Source organism: Motacilla alba, unplaced genomic scaffold (assembly GCF_015832195.1).
Source record: "Motacilla alba alba isolate MOTALB_02 unplaced genomic scaffold, Motacilla_alba_V1.0_pri HiC_scaffold_28, whole genome shotgun sequence".
Lineage (NCBI taxonomy): Eukaryota > Metazoa > Chordata > Aves > Passeriformes > Motacillidae > Motacilla > Motacilla alba.
Genome location: NW_024037374.1, coordinates 964,691 through 981,410, shown reverse-complemented (window position 1 = coordinate 981,410; position 16,720 = coordinate 964,691). Strand labels below are relative to the sequence as shown.

The window sequence follows — 16,720 nt, the reverse complement described above, 5'->3', positions numbered from 1 at the left end:
ACATTCTTGGGGAAATGGACATCTATGTGACGATTTCACAGGTAGCTTCTCCACCCGAGAGGCAATGTCTTTCCACTCATCAGCAGCCCAGACTGATTTTCCCCTACGCTGCCAGTTGGCCTTTTTCCACCTTTCCAGCCAAGCCCACACTGGCCACCATCCACGAATCAGTAGAAAGGCAGAGCTTTGGCCACATCCCTCTCTCAGCAAAGTCCAGGGCCAGCTGAACAGCCTTGAGTTCAGCAAGCTGACTTGATCCACCTTCTCCTTTGGTAGCCTGTGCATCCTGTCGTGTGGGGCTGCACACGGCTGCTTTCCACTTTTGTTTCATCTCTACGATGTGAAAGGAACCGTCAGTGAAAAGAGCGCACAGTGTTTCTTCTGCTGGTAGTTGGTTGTACAGTGGTGCTTCTTCCTACTCCTCTTTGTAAGTGAGAGCAAGGTTTTCACCTTCCGGCCAGTTTGTAATTACCTCCAAAATCCCAGGGCAATTCAGGTTTCCAATACGGGTGTGCTGTGTCATGAGGGCAATCCATTTGCTCCACATGGCATCAGTGGCATGGTGGGTGGAGGGAACCTTTCCTTTGAACATCCACCCCAGCACTGGTAGTCGGGGTGCCAGGAGAAGTTGTGCTTCCATGCCCGTCACCTCCAAGACAGCTTGGACTCCTTCATAGGCAGCCAAGATTTCCCTCTCTGTGGAGTGTAGTTGGCTTTGGACCCTTGGTAACTTCAGCCCCAAAATCCCAGTGATCAGCCTCGAGTCTCCCCAGGCACCTTCTGCCAAAGGCTCCAGGACAAACCATGGTTCCCAGCTGCAGCCCCTGGAGCTTGGGGCAGACAGTGCTGCCAGAGCTGAGGTTCCTGGGCAGCCCCCGGAGCTGTGCCTTGCACTCTGTTGCCGTGTGTCCCAGCGCAGGCTGGCTAGCACTGTGGGAATGCACCAGCCCTGCTGGGACTGACAGGGGCCTCGCCCAGTCCCATCTCTGCCACGGCTGCAGCATTTCACTGGCCAGAGCCTGAAGGGGCACAGAGATCAGAGCAATGAAATTGTCAAGACTGGGTTTTTCAAAAGCCCTTTCTAAGGAAGGGCTTGAGAATAAACGCTCTGGGTTTGCCACATGAACATCGGGGTGAGTGGTCTCTTTGTCTCCACCCTCCCAGAGCCAACGTTACAGCCACCCAGTCCCTCACACATCCCCCTCGTGCACTCCCACTGCCTTGTCCTGTCAGGGCTTCGCAGCCCCTCATCCCTTGGTGGCCCCATCCCCTCAGGGTCTCCCCAGCCCAGCCAAGCTGCCCGGCAGCAGCGCCGCAGCCCCACAGGAGCTGCAGAGGAGCCCCATCAAGAGGCACCTGGGAGCCCTCAGCAATGCAGCCAGCAGCACACGGGCAGGAGGACGCAGATGGCCGTTCCTGCCTGGCACAGGGCTTGTGGCCATCTGCAGGCACTGCTCTCGCAGGGATCCCCGCAGCTCCGGCCCCTGCCCACCCGCTCTGCCAGCAGCACAAAGGCTTCAGCAGAGCCACCAAAGGCCAAGGGGCTTCTGGCCACTTTCCCTGCAACACTGCACACCTGGGCAGCTTGCTGAGCCCAAGCACCCTTTTATACCTCTTGCCCTATGCCCTGCAGACCCTGGGCAGCAAAAGAAAGCTCCTGGCAATCTGGCTAGTACAACACATCCTACATTCATATGCTAAACAATATACCAAAAGAAGAAAAAAAACAATCTCAAAGAAATAGAAAATTCCCGCTGGCCCAGGTGGCACCAGCAGCCAGAGCCCCTGGGATCAGCTCTCTGCAGAGCTGCAGCAGCGCAGCCAGCCGAGCCCGGACAGACGAGGCCGTGTCCTCCATGCCCTGCGGAGCCGATCTTGCAGCCTCTGGAAGATGGAATATGGCTCACTCTGCAGTGCCCGCAGGACATACAATGTTTGAAGTGCTTCGTCTGACACGGCACTGCTGATGTCCTCTGTCAGGTGTTCAAGGGCTGAAAGAGAGAGGAACAGAGCCACGGTCAGATCCCGCATCTGAGGGGACCTGAGGAGAGCCCCCTGCCAGGGCCATGCCAGGCGGCTCTAGCCATGGCCAGGAGGGAGCAGGGACCAAGGGGATCAGCCCGCAGCTGCTGGCCACGAATGCCCCACGAGGCCCTGAAATCTGGGTGCGCTCTGTCCACGCCGCCCCTCGTCCGCACAGGGAGCAGAGCCCTCGGCAGCCGGGGCAGGGCTTGCAGCTGCCCCCGCCAGCCCCCGCTGCCAGCCCGCTGCCCTCACTCACCGCTGCAGAGGAGCTGGAGCTCTTGCTGCTGCCCCCTCAGCTGCCGCCCGGCCATCCCTGGGAACACAGAGCCTGTCACGGCGCCGGCGGCACAGCTCCCTGCCCGCGGCGCTGCCAGCGCTGTGGCCGCACGCCCTGCTGGCCCGGCAGGGCTCAGCCCGGGCCCTTGCCGCACGCTGCCGCCCCAGGGCACGGCTGCCAGAGAGCGGCAGCAGCGCCCGGGCCAGGCGGGGCTCCACGGCGCCGGCCCGGACGGCGCTGCCGGGGCAGCAGCCGGGGCTGGGGCCGAGCTGCGGCGGGGCGGGGAGGGAGCCCGGGCTCGTGGCTCACCCAGGAACCTGATGGCCGCCGCTCGCAGGGACTCCTGTGGCTTCCGCAGGTACGGCAGGGCCCGGCGCAGGTGCTCGGCCGCTCTGCTCCTGTCGTGTGCCAGCTGCAGAGAGTGGCAGCAGGGCAGGCTCGGCGCGGGCTCAGCCCCTGGGCCGGGCGCTCGCTGGGCCCAGCCCCGGCCTCCCCTGCCCGCACAGCCCTGAGGCGCGGCCAGCAGCCCTGAGGCGCCGGGCTCTGCAGGGGGCACAGGGCCGGCTGCTGCCCGGGGAGCCGCGGTGCCGGCCCGCCCCGCAGCCCCGCCGGGCCGGGGCTCCATCGGCCCCCGGCTTGGGCCCCCAGGAGCCTGGAGAAGAGCCCGCGCGGCCTCTGGGCGCAGCCGCGGGCAGGGGCGCAGCTGCCAGCGCCGCACACTGAGCACCGCGCTCAGGGGGCTTCTCCAGGCTGAGCCTGGGCCTTCCAGCCCCTCCTTACCAGGCACTCGGTGAACTTCCACAGCTTCTTGTTCTTCACCACTTTTCAAGATCCTCCTCTTCAGCAACTGGGCCACACACAGCAGCGTTGCCTCAGAAGCCTGGAGAGCAGCAGAGACGCGCAGATGGCCCCACAGCCCAGGGCGCAGGAGCCGCGTCCCTGTGCCAAGGCCTGGAGGAGGCTGCAGCCCGGCAGGCGCCAGGGCAGGAGGCAGCCGAGCCCCCTGCCAGGGGGACAGCAGCAGCCCCTGAACCCTCACCTGTGCCACAAGCCGATTCTCATTGTGGCAGTGGAAGAAGAGCGGCAGCAGGCTCTGGCGCAGGGGTGTCTTCAGGGCCTTGTTTTCCTTTTCCTGTGGAAGAGTCACCAATGTTCGGAAGAGCAGTATGGAGATCAGCTGTGCCTGGTTATTGTCCTGTATGAAAGGAAGAGAAAAAGACCTCAGCACTGGCTGCACGGGGCTCAGCTTGGCGCAGGCCTGCAAATGCACAGGGCACAAAGTGTGCGGGCAGCAGCCAGTGGCCGTGGCTGGGGGCAGCGAGCCTTACGTGGTCAAAGAGTGGCACGAGCGCCTCAAGCAGCTGCAGTGCGATGGGGCCGGGTATCAGCATGTCATTGTCCAGGATGATAAAGCTGAGTAGCATGACTGTCATGCTAACTATCTCTCCATCTGTGTCCTGCAGGAGCTCCACAAGACTTTCAGTCAGGCTCCACATTTTTTTGGTCTGTGCGGAACACAAGGTGGTGAAATGCCATCCTGCTGCTGCAAGGCCTGGAGGCCATAGGCCTTTCCTGAAGCACTCGGGCAGCTGAACCGGGAGGCAGGAGAGCTGGGAGCAGCTGCCCCAGCGCCCAAATCCCAGCCGAGCCCAAACGACTGCATTCCCCAGCTCAGCCCCTGCCCCCTTCTCACCATCGAGGGCTCCTCAGTGAGCTCGAGCAGGGCCCTGAGTGCCAGGCGACGCCTCTCCCTGCACTCGCTCCGCAGGTGCCTTGACAAGATTTTCAGGACTCTCTTAGCACCGCGTTCACTCAAGTGCAGGAGCTCGAGGACCTGAAAGGCACAGGGCAGTGACAGGGGACCCGGCCGGCAGGAGCCCGGAACCGCACAGGGCTGGGCCCAGGCAGCAGCACAGGGCGCGGGCACCGTCCCAGGCAGCTGCGGCTCCGAGAGGGCAGAGAGCTGGGAGGCAGCTCAGCCAGGCAGCGCTGGCCATCAGGCTCACCTCCACAAGGAACGCCAGGGCGGGCAGCTCCCAGCGTGGCTCCTGTGTGCTGAGCAGCCGCAGCAGGTAGCGAGCGATCCGGGAACACAAGGAGATGGAGACACAGGACATCTCCCTGACAGCAGGAGAAGAAGCAACCAACCCTGTGGGCCATGGGGACAAACCTCTGCCAGGACTGACTCACAGAGGTCTGGTCTTTGCCCAGCATCCTGCAAGGGGCCCTGGACTATTTGGGAAGCGGCTACTGGTGGGCACCCTCCTCTCCCAGCCTTTTCCAGCCTGCTTGGCTGTCCCTGGGTGACAAGGCCCTCTGGCCCACGACCGTGGGGACTGTGTGGGGCACCCTGGGCACAGAGCACAAATGTCAGAGGCAGCGGGGAGAAGGGGGTCTCACCATGCCAGCAGACCCACGGCATGGTGCTGGGTGTCAGCACACAGCAGCGTGTCCCAGCCACAGCTGCGTTCCATGGCCACCACCACATCCTCGTGCTGCATTCGGCAGAGCAGGGACTTGAGGGTCTGCACTGCAAACCTGCGTGCAGAGCAAAGCCCAGGTCACGCTGGGAGCACTGGCTCCTGGCCAGGGACGTGGCAGGGACAGGAGGACTGGCATGGAGCACCTGTTGGGGCTGGTGGCAAGGCCGTATTGCTCTTGGCATCCCTTCCAGAAGGTATCCACCTCCTCTGGCATATCCAGAGTGCTGAAGAGCACTTGGAAGAGCAGATGCACAAAGAGGCGGGGGAAATACACCGTCACCATATGTGGGACACAGGGCACCTGGAGGATGTTCCACATCACCACAGTTGCCTGCAAAGGACAAAGGCCCCGAGACAGCGCTCAGTGCCAAGGTGTCCGTGTGGCAGGGCCCCAGCACGGCAGGGAGAGGCCCAAAGAGACGCAGGGGGAGCACCGGGCCTGGTGCCCCTGTGGCTGCCCTGGGCCAGGTTTCAGCCCAGCGCCTGAGGCAGGGAGATGCAGTGGGGGAAGGAGGATGGAGAGCTGCTGCAGAGGCAGCCTTGGGGCCAGCAAGGCCAATTGCAGAAACTCACAGCCAGGACAAAGACACCCGTTTTGTCCCCATCGGAGGTGCCCGTGCTGTGCTCATGCCAGCTCCCCAGCACATCCAGGAGTACCAGCAGCACAGGCTCGGCAGTCCTGGGCGAGCACATGATGCTCTTCCACATGGTCAGAGCAGCTCTGTGGGGTTAAAGCTCTGTCTCAGGGGGGGTCTGGGACACAGCACTGTGGCCTGGGCAGCAGCGGGGACCTGAGCTGGCTGCCAGCTCTGCCTCTGCCCACTGCCACTGGCCAGCAGCAGCCAGCAGCCCAGCCCTGTGGGGACAGGCCCCTGAGGGGCAGCGAGGCAGCATGGCAGCAGGCTTGGGGACTGCCGTGCCAGGGCTGGCAAAGGGAGCAGCCAGAGGGCCCTGGAACTCTCTGTTGCTCAGACACCTGGGACGGGCTGCACAGGCTGATGGGCTGGGGAGCCCTGAGCCCTCTGGGCAGCTGGGCCCCATACCTGTCACAGGATGGGGCCACACGCAGCAGCGTCATTAGTACGTCAGCGGGCTGGGCTTCGGTGAGATCCAGCAGGGTCCTGTTCAGCCTGTGCTCAGCAAACTGATTGGCCATGAGCCACTGGTGGATGTACCTGACCATGGCGGGCACCTGCAGAAGGCACGGGGAGATTTTGAAAGCTGCCAGAGGGAGGAATGTCCCCAGCTTCCCCAGAGAAGTGCTTCCCTTCCCACCACGCTGCCATGGCCTCAAAGGCTCACAGGGACCAGCGGGCGTGGCTTGGGAGGCCAAGCAATTGCTGGGAGGATGAAACCCTGGCCAGAGGCTGCTTACTTGCTTTGGGTTGGAAAAGCCCTCCTCTACGAGCATATCCAGCAGGGCAGCACTGGTCTTGGTTTTGAAGATGTGCGAGTATGCTCTGAGCCCAGTGCCCATGGTGCTGGTCTCTTCCTCCCGAATTCTCTTGATCAATTTGCAGACCAGCTGTAGGAGAAGGGCAAGAAGGCAGGGATGTTCCACGGAATGCTGCAAGCGCGGTGCTGGGCTGAGCGGTGACAGCAGGCCCAGCGCAGGTGGGGATGGCTGCAGGTACCTGCGCTGTTCTGCGGAAGAGGCCACGGGCGGGGTCCTGCTCTTGTGTCCGCGCCATGGCTGGATCGGCAAAGAGCTGCAGGAATAACACCTGGGAAAAGCTGCAGGTCAGACACGAACAAGTGCGTTGTGCGGGGGCTCCTCACAGCACCGCTCTGTCCCGTCCTGTCCCTTCGCGTGCTCCGAGCACTGTGGCGTGGTCTTGTCACCGCCAGCTCCTGTGTCACCACGTGTCACAAAGGGCCCTTGGACACCCGTTCCATGCCACAGTGACCGTGCTGCACCGTGTCACAAAGGGCCCCTGCACACACTGCCCCCTGCCCTGGGGCCGCCCCCAGCCCACCCAAAGTGGCCCAGCTTGGAAGGAATCCCTGGCCCCAAGTGTCTCAGGCAGCCTGACAGGGTCTTTAGGAGCGGCTCAAAGCATCAGCAAACGCTGCCCTGCTCTGCGGGCTCAGGGCAGCAGAAGGAGCCCCCAGGGCTGCCGACGCAGCCGCGCTGGCAAGGGCACGGGACCTTCCAGAGAAGCTGGCACGGCCTCCTTGGGACACGTCCCAGCTGGTGGCCATCCTGAACCCGCGGGTGTGACACGGACAAGGAACGTGTGGGCCAGGGCACCAATGCTGCTCTGAGCCCTGGGGCAGCGCTGGCATCAGCAGCTGTGGCAGAGTCCCCCCCAAGCAGAGCTGCCACCCCCAGCCCTGGCAGCGCTGGTGCCCATCTCCTGCCCCAGAGACCCGTGCCCCCGGGGGGCTTCTGTGCCACAGGGAGCCAAAGCCCACGTGCACTGGGGGCTGTGCTCCTCCCTGCAGGGGCTGTTGGCAGGAGCACCTGGAGCAACTGCGGGCAACACTTGGTCTCTGTCACAAGCTCTTACTCCATGCTGGAATTATTTTCTCCTTGAAGTCATTTCCTTCAGCAGAAAAACACCTTCACAGCAAAGGCACAGAAGAATCTGGCACTTAAGAATCCTCAGTTCAGGAAAGCTTTCCTTCTCATCGCTCAGCTCCAGTAGCTCCAAAAAGTTGCAAACTTCCCAAATTCATTGGGATGGCCTGAGAAGGTGAAGAGTTGGAATTTTGCTTCCCATCTCAAAGCAGTGACTCATTTGTCCTAATGTCATCCACTGAGAGTCACTTTACAGAACATAACACTACACAGAGGCACAAAAAGGGCCATTCTTTGGTTTGCAAACAGTTTTCTATGAAGGGATGATAATATCCTAATTCTCTTAAGGAATAAAAGCTCTCAGGAAATGCAAGTTCACTCGGTGTTACAAAAGTAGCCCAAAGAAAGAAGTAGATGGCAAGAGGGCTAATCCTCCCCCTGGTACAGATATCTCAGTGGCCAGTAAAGTCCAGCTCTCCCCTCTTGTTCCCTGCAGGAGAATCAGGACCATGAACAGGAAAAGTCACAGATGTTCTTTCTGCCCTCCCTAACCAAAGCTGTGCCAAACCACAGATGCTGCCTTCAAAGTGACTCAAATTCCAGGCAACACCTCTCACCTTCCACACAACTTTCTCCAACACCCCACCAACACCAACCCCCCAAACTCCCGCACAGAATCCCTCAACACCCCGCCAGGACCCCCAGCTGTCCCTGTCCCTCCGCAGAGCTGTCCCAGCCTCCAGCAGACGCCCTGGTTCCCTGCACGTGCCGTGGGATGGCACTCAGGAGGATCTGCTCCAAGGCCTTCCCCGCTGGCAAGCTCAGGCTGCCAGGCCTGTGGCTCCTGGATCCCCCTTCCCAGCGAGCCTTCCTGGGCACGGCTGTTCCATTGGCACCTTGGCGCTCCGCTGGGACTGCTCCACTCAGCCAGCACTGCTGGCAAAGGATGGAGAGCAGCCTGGCAAGCTCTTTCTCCAGCTCCCTCTTCACTCCTGGGGGAGGTGGGACATTCCACAGGAAAGCAACTGCTGCCACAAGGAGCAGGGTGGCCTCAGGCCCCTTTGGCAATGAACAAGGCCCTTGTTTGACATAAGGAAGCACAAGCAATTCCCATTAGCCAACAAGTACTTAGCACAGACACACAGGAGTACTTGCACCAGTGAGCAGAAGAAAAACCTGGCAGGCCTGATTGACTTGACAATCAGACATTGACATTGACTTGAGAGTGACTTGACAAAAAGCTTTAGACATGGTCTGCCAGCAGAACTAAGGGCAAGTACAGAATCAGCCCAGTGCAGGGAAGCCATGAGGAAGACTTTGTGCTGCTTCAGGGCATGGAGAGCGCTCCTGGCCAGCACCTGGACACCAGCTTCAAGTACAGGAATGTGACACAGTGTATTTCTAACCCCCTGCCTGTCGAATCACCTCAGCAATGTAAAGATGGATGGCATTTTTGATACAATTCCTACATCAACCCACTGACACTTATACATGGTGGAGAAGCATTTTAGTGGGATGCAGACTCCTGCCCTCCAGCCAGGTCAATAAAAGGGCTTTTGGCAGACAATGCATTTGTCTGCCGATTTCTTTGAATGAGGGAGACCCCTCAGGACTGCTATACCCTGAGGGAACACCGTTGGCCTTGACCTGTAGGCACCTGCACAAGCTTAAAATCAGCTGCCTCAGCTTCCAGGACCTCTCTTGGCCAGCATCCTGACGTGGATGCAGGACTGCTGCGAGGCACTGCTGGGACCCAGCGGGACAGGACCGGCTGTCTCGTGTCCACGTAGCACCCCTCACACAGCCAGGCTCATCCCAAAACCAGACAAACGTGTCAGCAGAGAGGAGCAAGGAGCACTGGGCTCCTCTCAGGGTATCTCAGCTGGGCTCGCTCCACAACTCGCCCCCATTTTAAGGCCTGCTGATGCCCAGCTGCCAGAAATGCCCACCTTGTTCTCTCCAGGATGCACAGGGAGAGCCAATGAGCAGGACACCTTGGCAGGCAAAGCTTCCAAGCCTTTTCTGAGGCCAGGGACACAGCAAGATCAGCCAAGACTCTCCACGCTGCCTGGCCCACCCAGCCCAGCTCTGTGCTGGCCCTGGGCCACAGCAGCTTCCTCCAAGCAAGAGGCAAATGCATATTGGCAAGAGTTGAAATGCAGCAGAAAGGGAAGATGAGAAAAGTGTGTGCGTAAAGGCCTTTTAATTCACAGCTCTCAAAGACAGCTTTGGGGCTCGTGGCTGGACAGAGATGCTCCTGCTCACACCTCTGCCCAAAGGAGGGGAACACACCCTGCTGCAGGTGCTTGGGTTGGTCTCCTCAGGTCCAGGCGGATGCCAAACCTGCTCTTCACAGCCTTCTCCCTTGCCCTGCCCCTGTGCCAAGTGCAAGGGGCCTCAAGGACTGAAAGGAGCACAGGGAGCCCAAGAGGGACACTTGCACCTCCCTCACTGGGAGCTCCCTGGGAAGCACTTTCCTTGAGAAGCAAGCCCCTTTCCTCCAAAGGCATTTCCCCACATGTGAAGCTTTCCTGGGGAACACCAACACACTGTTAAGAAAAGCTGGCAAGGCTGAATGACTCCAGGTCCTTTCAGGACAGGCACTCCAGCTCTAGCTCACATCCCCCAAGTGTGTGTCCAGTGGAGGTTCAGAGGTGCAGCCCCAGGCCCTCTGGAAACACAAGCTGCCCGCTGCCTCTTCAGCTGCCTCAACTCCTGCCTGCGCTCACGGCAGCAAACCCAGGCTGTTCCCGGCCAGAGCCCAGAGCCCTGTCCCCACAGGACGCTCTTGCCAGCCCCTTCCAGGACTCTCTGCTGTGCACGCAGCGCTTTTCATGCCCGCTCTCAACAGGCTTTGGAACGCAGAGCACAACCTGGCTGCCTCTGCCACCAGCACACCCCACACACAGGCGGAGGAAGAAGCAGCAGGGGTTGTTTTGCATCCATGCCCAAGAGAAACTGGAAGGCTGCCCTCCCTCTGCTCTCACTTGCTTGGCTTTCTGACTGGGGCTGAGGCTGGGGCTGCCATTCCTTGGTTGTGGGGACCAGAACCACACCCGGGATCCCGGCACTGCCTGACAGAGCTCCGGGCACTGGCACGGTCGCGCGTCCGAGTCTCGGGCACCGTGCTGCTGCTTCATTTGCTCTCAGGCACACCCAAAGCTCTCTGTTAAGCCCTGGTGGTCTCTGGTTCTGCCCTCTTCCTGATCCTGTGCAGGGATGGAGCACTGCTGGGCTTTCAGGAAGCTCTTCTTGAAACCCTCCAGCATTCCAAGCTCCTGTGCCCTCCGTGGATGCTTGCCATGGAATCCCTCACAGCTGGGTTCAGAACATCCTTGGCTTGGCTCTTCCAAAATCCAGGGGCTCCCGGGTGCTCAGCAAGATCTGTAACTCCACAGTGTTGTGGAACTGGGCCTTCAGCACAGGCACCTTTCCAGCCTGATCTGCCCTCGTTCCTCTGTGTCTGTGCACAAAACTCAGCGTGGAAGAGAACGGCAGGAGGGGCCTGTGTGTCCCAGGGCTCCGGATTTGCATCGCTTCAGCTCCACAGAGATGCAGGTAAAGCACAGAAGACAAAGTGTTTATTCATGGAAGGCAAAGCAAAGGGATGAGCTGGGAGGGAAGAAAGGGGATGGGCAGGGTCTGAGGGCTGGAGGGAGGGAGCTGTCAACAGGGAGGGGGAAGGCAGGAGCTATGGGAGCTTCCCACAGGCTCAGCTGTGCCAGTCATCAGCTGTGCCTGGAGCTCCAGCTGGTCTCCTCTGCTCTCCAGGTGGTCTCATCTTCCAAGGGATCTGGAGGTCTTCAGGAGACACTGGTTCTTCTGAGGCAGCAGATGAAAGTAGTTCTGCAGCTCTTCCTGGAACATCGCCTGAACAAAGGTGCTTATGTGGGAGGGGCTGTCGTTTTCACTCAGGGCTTGAAGGGCTGGAAGAGAGAGGAACAGAGCCACAGTCAGAACCTGGATCTGCAGGAATCCAAGGAGACCTTCCTGCCAGGGTGTAAGACTCTGCCCAAAATTGCTTTCTCATCTGCCTCACGATCGTCATGAAAAAACTGAGACCACCAAAAGAGGATCCCACATCCTGGTTTGGTGGGGCTTGCCAAGGCCCCGGGACTGGAACTTGAGTTATTGTTCACAGGTGCGTTTGTCCACCTCATGCTACACTGCTCCCAGTGAAAGGACAAGGAGCACCTTGACCTTCCTCCGCCTGCATCGCGCTGTGACAATGGCCTGGAGTTTTCCACCCCCAAGCCTGGCTGGACTCTCTTCTGGAATTACCCTTTGGTGGTCTCCACAGAAGACCCTTCATCTACTGGACAACCACCGTGGCAGATGGACTGAGATGGGAGAAGCCACTCCCTCCAAGACTGAGACATGAAACCCCTATATGGAAAAGACTCCTTTTCTCCTCAAGGACTGAAACCTGTAACCTGAGGGGGAGGAGGAGGGCACTGAGATGTTTGTGCAGCCAGTGTGGGGGAGAACAGCTGATCAAACTGAGAATAGCTGTTTGCCTGCAGGCAGTGACCACTGAACCAGACACCTCACAAAAGCAATTTGGTTTCTTTGTCCTGGCTTTTCTGCCCCACTGCTGAGATCATAACCTGACAATTGTATCTTTTGTCCCCCTCCTTCCTTCCAACTTTCAATGGAAAATTCTAATAAAAACCCCTCGAGTCAGCTAGCTAACTCGAGATCTCCCCAACGTGAAGGCGACTCCTCAACTGGACGTCAGCTGGACCCTGACTGGAATTACATCGCCTCTACGTTGGTAGATATACTTATTCTTTCTCTCTTTTCCTTTTCTTTCCTTCAGGGTTTCTTTCTCTCTCTCTGTCTCTCTCTCTCTCTCTGTCTTCTCTCTCTCTCTCTTCCCCAATCCCCTCCAATGCATTTGGCTGTGATCATTCAATAAAGTACACTGATTTTGATTGTTACTGCAAACCCCCTTGCCGTGTTGGTGCTTTGTACCCTGAGAGCAGATAACCAACAATCACAATCCTGTCCGTGAGGGTGGATCGTGACACCAGGCCATGCTGGCTGTGCCCAGAGCTGTGCCCAGAGCTGCCCATCACTGCTGCCTTTGGGAGCAGAGCAGGAGGGCAGCACATGTGCCCAGCCTGCAGCCAGCCAGGGCACATCCACCTCCTCAGCAGCTGCCCAGAGCAGGATGCTCCTGTGCTCGCTGCCATCTCCCAAAAGCTCTGATCCCACCCTGCCAAGCAGACAGGGACCCACCTCACGCCCTCCACGGCTGCAAGAAAAGCTGGTCCCAAACGATGTCCTCAGCCTTCTCCAAGGGCACGGCCCATCCACACCGCAGCTGCTCCCAAGCACTTCCCGATCCTGACTGGGCGTCCTAGAATGCTTCTCTACAAAAAACAAACAACAAATTATTGAAAATAGATTACAGACAAAACTGGGAAACAAGAAAAAAAGTTAAAAATTGTATCGCTATCAGGGGCTTCAGGAAGGCCCAACCCCGACATGCTGGGGAAAAACCCACCCACGGGTGAGGGAAGCCCTCGCTATCTCCCTTCCCCCTGCACTGCCCCCCAAAATAACAGTGATCCCAAAGCACACAAGGGCAGTGGAGCAGCCCAAGCCCTTCCTTGCCTGCACAGCAAAGCAGCCCCTGCACAGGTTCTGGAGTCCCACCTCTGCTCCCACCATGGGCCTTGGTTTGTGTCGGGCTGGCTGCCCCAGCCCCAGCCCCAGCCCGGGCCACGGTGGCTGCTGGGGGCTGTTGGCAGGGCCAGGAGCCCACTCCCATTTCCTAGCCAGCCCAGCCCATGCCCCCCCAGCCCTGCCAAAAGCAGCTGGGCAGCCGACTGAAGGATCAGCTGCATCCGCCCCAGCAAAGGGGGAACCTTTGCTTCCCAGCCAGGCTGGGCAATGCCCAAATCTGGGAGCATTTCCCTGGGTGTGGACTCATCTGCAAATTCGCTGGGGAGCCTGGCTTGGAAGAAGGTGCCAGAATCCAAGTCCATCATCTTCAGCTGGCCAGAAGCCAGGTGCAGGAAGAAGTTGTCATCCTTGATGCGCTCCTCGCTGGCTCCAGCAGCAGCAGCAGCCCCACCTGGTAGAGCTTCTCCAGGGGCTCCTTCTCCTTGCCTGGGGTGAGACCAGGCTGTCAGGGTTCTGCCCAGGGCCCCAGCTGTCCGGGAACCAGGACAAGCAAAACCAGCTTGCATGGCGGCCACCAGTGCTGGGCAGAGCAGCTCAGCTCCAGCACAAGGGCTGCGTGTTCCCATCTGATGAGCCCTGGGCAGTGACACAGGCAGGACAAAAAGTCTGGCTTCCTTTGCTTCTGATTGCCAAGGCATGTGTGCAGCTCTGACTTACCAGGGCCCTGCATCAAAGGGCGCCTGTGGCTCTCTCCCTTCTTCTAGGGCAGATGAATATCCTGCATCCAAGGATGACACAACAGCTCTTCTAATGAGGGCCTTTCCACGTCCAGCATGGATAAACACCGCCTGATCAGATCTTGGCACTCTGGGCACAGAAACCAGAAACCGCCGGTCAGCTGCAGAAGGCTCCTGTTGCCTTTGCCCCACTATTCCCGTGCCCAGGCCATGCTGGAGGTGCTCAGAGCTGGGCCTAAGCTTTCCCATCGATTCCCTGTTTTGGAGGAGAGCAGGAGAGCAGGACATGTGCCACCTCCTCAGCAGCTGCCAGAGCGGGATGCTGACGAGCCCGCTGCTGTCTCCCAGCACTGGCATTCCCCCCGTGCCCAGAGAAGAGGATGCACCTGGAGAGAGCCGTTGTGGCAGCCAGAGCTGCTGGTCCCAGCTGATCTTCTGGCCCCTCCTGAAAGGGTGCTCCCCGCAGACCATCTGGTGCAGCACGATGCCCAGGCTCCAGATGGTAGCTGGCTTGCCGTAGTACCAGCCAAAGTGGGTCCATTCCGGGGGGCTGTATGAGCGTGTTCCTATGGAATACAGATGGAGTTCAGCAGGGGGATGCTGCTGCTCCCAGAGCCTGGCCCCAGCATCCCTGGGCGTCTGGGGGCTGCCCCAGTGGCACACAGGGTGACCACTGCCCTCTCACCAGCACCTGGGACTTGTGTCATGACTTGGGGCTGGAAGAGAAGCCACTGGTGTTGGAAGAGGGCAGTGGAAGCCCCGGCAAGGCCCGACCATGACAAAAACCCACTCAGTGCTGGGGGAAAAACCATGCCTTCATCCACCCTGCCTGCATTGCCCCAAAAATATTAGGAACCCAAAGCAAACCAGGTGAGTGGAGCAGTCCAAGCCCTTTCTCACCTGCACACCAAACTGCCTGGGGCACAGGTTCTGGACCCCCCCTCTCTGCTACCCCCACCCACGGCTGTTTTTGTCCGGCTGGCTGCTCCAGCCCCAGCCCCAGTCCTGGGCACAGTGGTGGGCAAAGGCTGCCAGCAGGGCTGGAAGCTGCCTCCCCACCCAGCCCTGCTCAAAAGCAACTTGGCTGAGATCTCAGTGCCATGAAGGGCAGCAAAAGGGAGAATCCCTGCTGCCACACCCAGCTTGGGCTGTGAGATGTTGGGCCATGAGATGCCGGCACCAGGAGCACACCCCTGCGTGGGCTCACCTGCAAAGTGAATGTAGGCTGTGTCTTGCAGGTAGGTGCCACAGCCAAAGTCAATCAGTTTGGCCTGCCCGGTGGCCAGGTCAACCAGGATGTTGCCTGGTTTGATGTCGCGGTGCAGGACCCCGCAGCTGGTGCAGTGCCGCACGGCCTCCAGCACCTGGCGGAACAGCTCCCGCGCCACCTCCTCGCACAGGAAGCCCCGGGCCCGAATGAAATGCTGCAGGTCCTGACACCGCTCCGGGCGCTCCAGCACCATCACGATGTCGTTGGGGAATTCACGCCACTCCAGCAGCTGGACGACCCCGGAGAAGCCAGCGGACACCTTGGCCAGCAGCACGATCTCCAGCGGTGCGCTGGTGCCGTCGGGCTGCGGGAGGAGCACGATGCCGTCAGTGGGGCCGATGCCGTGCCAGAAGTGGGGAAGCCCTCACCCAGCCCGGGATGCTCTGCGCCCTGCGCTGGCCCCACGCCCGCTCTCCCTCCAGGCGTCCCAAAGGCTCCCACCCTGCCGGGCCTCGGCTCATCCCCGCCCGGCACGGCCCGGCTTCTGCCGCTGGCCCCGCTCACTCACCAGCTCGCCCCAGTGCTGCACGCGCTTCCGTGGCACCCTTTTGATGGCCACCTGCAAGCCAAGGGCAGCAGCGGGATCAGCTCGCCGTCCGCCCTGCCCACACCCAGCATCCTTCTCCTCCTCCTCCTCGTCCCTTGCCCGCCGCCGGCCCCGCCGCTCACCGGGGCGCCGTCCGAGAGCCGCGTGGCCGCGAAGACGCTGCCGAAGCCGCCGCGCCCCAGCAGCGAGCCCAGCCGGTACTGCTCCTTCAGGCCCCGCTGCGCCTTCCCTGCGGGCGGGACGCGGCTGTCAGCGCTCGGCCCGGGGCCAGCACCGGCCCCCGAGCGCCCCTCAAGCGCCCCGGCCGGCCATCGCCAGCCCTTCGCTCCCTGACACGGGACAGCGGCGGCTCGGGGCCGGCGGCCGCGCTGCCGAGCGGCGGAGCTCGGGCCGGGGAAGCCGCAGCGGAGGCGGCGGCAGCGGCCGCGCCGCCTGTGTCCTCCGCGGGCCCCGGGAGGAGCCGGGGCCGGGGCCGGGGTCGGGGCCGGGGTCGGGGTCGGGGTCGGGGTCGGGTCTGGACCCTGCGTCGGGGCCGGGGCCGGGCTCGGGCCAGGCGGAGCCAAAGGGCGGCGATGCCGCCCCAGCCCCAGGCACTGATGCCCGCCCAGCAGCGCCACCGCCAGCACGGCCAGAGCCGCACGGAGGCGAGACCGCGGCGGGACGCCCGGGGCCGGGGCCGGGGCCGGGGCAGCCCCGCCCGGGGCCGGGGGCGGGCCGGGGGCATGGCCCGGGCCGGCAGGGGGAGAGGGAGGCGGGGAGAGGAGAGGGACGCCGGGAGACGGACACCGAGAGAAGGGTGCCCGACAGCGGGAAAGGGACAGAAAGAGAAATAGAGAAAGAGAAAGAGAAAGAGTGATGTATAGTCGCTGCTTTTGCTGCCGCCGCTTCCGCTGCTGCTGCTGCCGCCGCTGCCGCCGCTGCAACTGAAGCCCCGGGGCCGTTTGTCCGCGTGTCCGTTCCCCGCTCGCCCCACGAGCCCCACGGCCGAGCCCCGCGCGCCCCGGGACAGCCCCTTGCTCTGTCCAAACACGGCAGCTTTGCAGCCTTGAGCCCACATGCAGAGCCCTGACTCCCGCACACTGGCACAGCAATCCCCTCGCTGCCTGCTCTGCATTGGCCTTGCTGAGCCTCAAACACTGTCGGGCACATTCCCTTGCTGGAGGATTCCTGCCTGAGCCAAGCACTGCCCTTACATCGCCAGTGTTGCTTTCCAGTGACAACAGGGGAAG

General features: G+C 61.0%; 1 protein-coding gene and 1 pseudogene across 1 annotated transcript; one reads left to right on the top strand and one right to left on the bottom strand.

Annotated features, from left to right (window-relative positions):
* LOC119696322 overlaps positions 1-16,720 on the top strand; it is a 2,199,709-nt pseudogene that overhangs the window by 2,096,548 nt on the left and 86,441 nt on the right.
* On the bottom strand, positions 12,872-16,548 carry LOC119696439 (CBL-interacting protein kinase 29-like). Its single transcript, XM_038126179.1, has 4 exons — positions 16,465-16,548; positions 15,614-16,012; positions 15,453-15,503; positions 12,872-15,248 (listed from the first exon to the last, which is right to left on the bottom strand). The coding sequence occupies exons 1-4, from the start codon at positions 16,546-16,548 to the stop codon at positions 14,571-14,573; spliced, it is 1,212 nt and encodes a 403-aa protein (XP_037982107.1). The 3' UTR covers positions 12,872-14,570.

Bases quoted from the DNA above. Each gene is read 5' to 3' on its own strand.
- LOC119696439 (XM_038126179.1), bottom strand. From the start codon at position 16,548: ATGTGGGCTCAAGGCTGCAAAGCTGCCGTGTTTGGACAGAGCAAGGGG. The intron at 16,013-16,464 runs GTGGGGCGAGCG...GCCCCGACGCAG, and splicing joins GGGGCTCGGCCGTGGGGCTC to GGTCCAGACCCGACCCCGAC. The intron at 15,504-15,613 runs GTGAGCGGCGGG...CTTGGCTTGCAG, and splicing joins GGCTCTCGGACGGCGCCCCG to GTGGCCATCAAAAGGGTGCC.